Here is a 1,700-nt window from a genome sequence, read left to right on the forward strand (position 1 = left end):
CCATCACCCTGCTCCTGTGGGCAGGGTCCTTCTCACTGAGCCCTCATGAGGGTCAGTGACCTACCTGCTCAGGACCCTTGTGCCAGTCGTCTTGCTTTCCCCTCCCCTTTCTCATAGCAGCCCCCTGTTGCTCCCTTAGGGGCTGCACTGCTGGTCTGGCCCATCCCCCAGTTGGTCCCCAAGCCCAGGGGCCAGATCCTTCAGGCGGGACATATCCCCAGGCAAGGAGAGGGAAAGGCAGATAGAGGCCCTTTGCTTTGTCCCTTCAGTTTGCTGAGCAGGCCCTGCAGGGTTGGGCTCCCACACACCTGTGGAGACCTGTGGGGAGGAGCCAGCACAGATTGAGGGGAGCATGAAGGGAGTGCTCCAGCCGGGGGATGTGCTCTCTCTTCAGGTCTCCTTACCTTCAAAGAGCCACTCCAGGCCCCACTTAGAAGCCCTTTTAAAGGCCTGGAGCCAGTCCAAGGCTGGAGCAGCAGGTGGCTACTCACGCACAGGGTCCATGGCTGGGTTCCTGGGGGGAGGGGGAGGGGAGAGTGAGGACTTGGACAGGCACCCACACACTAGGAGGCCCAGTAGTCCTCACACAGCCCTGGTGGGTCTGCTGAGCACTCACTAGTCTCTGGACAGAAGACAACCCAGGCCCCAGTGCTCCTCATGTGTTACCATGCACCATGTAACCTCACTGCACCATGGGCACGCCCAGTCCAGAGGGGTGAGCTGGCTGTGGGGGTAGGGAGGAGCACTGGCACAGAGACTGTGGGTGTCATCACGTGGGACCTGCTGTTCACTTCTGGGGAAATTCAACAGGGCAGCCACCTGGGTTGCCAAGACGCACCCCACCCCCATCTGCCTTTCACTTCTGGGGAAATTCAACAGGGCAGCCACCTGGGTTGCCAAGACGCACCCCACCTCCATCTGCCTTCGTCCCTCCAGATATGAGGTCTGGGTCCTGTGCACATTGGCCAGACTAAAATGACCCCCTCCCGCGTGCTGCCCATTGCATTGGAGTCCTGGCCTTCAGAGCCTCTAGATTAGCTGGCGCCAGCGGGCCCCTCCCTTCTCCTGCTGTCCTCCTCCCTGCATGCTTCCCACAGCTGCCAGCTACCTGCTGAGTAGTGCAGCCGGGGACCTGCAAGGGCTTCTCTCCCTAATGAACTTTCCTTGCTGAGAGGTGGGGAGGGGTGTGGATCACCCTGGTCACATCTGAGCACCACACCCTCCCCTCTGCCCCTCCAGTCCCTTAGCTTCCTGCTGCCTGTATGGAGGCTGGCTGGTTCATGCTCAGTCCTGAGGGGGCAGCGAGGGAATACCGGGGAGCACCCGTGGAGCTGGGTGGGGGCTTGCTGTTTGTGACCCCAAGAGCAGGTATCTGCCTGGCTGAGGTCCTGAGGCAGCCACCAGACCAAATGTGGGTCAGGTGGTGCTTGTGACCCGCACAGGCTGCCGCTGCAGTGTAGGGGGAGGGAGAACTCGGCAAACCCAACAGTCCTGTCCTGCCCGGCACAATGACCAGTGTCTCTGGCTTGAGTTTGGGGGTTAGCCAGGAATGGAACGTTTTAAAATGAGTCTAAAAGAAAAGAGAACACGGACTTGCTTAGTATGTCAGGCGGGGCAGGCTCACGGCAGGGGTCATGGGGCCGGCGCTCATCCAAGGGGCGGGGGTTGGGAGGGCCTCCTCCAGGTGGGTAGGAGGCGGG

General features: G+C 60.8%; 1 protein-coding gene across 1 annotated transcript in view; it reads left to right on the forward strand.

Annotated features, from left to right (window-relative positions):
• Positions 1 to 866: 866 nt before the first annotated feature.
• Positions 867 to 1,700, forward strand: part of SLC19A1 (solute carrier family 19 (folate transporter), member 1) — a 15,694-nt gene continuing 14,860 nt past the window's right edge. Inside the window, 2 exon segments of the mRNA XM_006779563.2 lie at positions 867 to 1,663; positions 1,666 to 1,688. Of these exon segments, the coding sequence (XP_006779626.2) occupies positions 1,603 to 1,663; positions 1,666 to 1,688 (84 nt within the window). The 5' untranslated portion in view covers positions 867 to 1,602.

Source organism: Myotis davidii, unplaced genomic scaffold (genome assembly GCF_000327345.1).
Source record: "Myotis davidii unplaced genomic scaffold, ASM32734v1 scaffold175, whole genome shotgun sequence".
Taxonomy (NCBI): Eukaryota; Metazoa; Chordata; class Mammalia; order Chiroptera; family Vespertilionidae; genus Myotis; species Myotis davidii.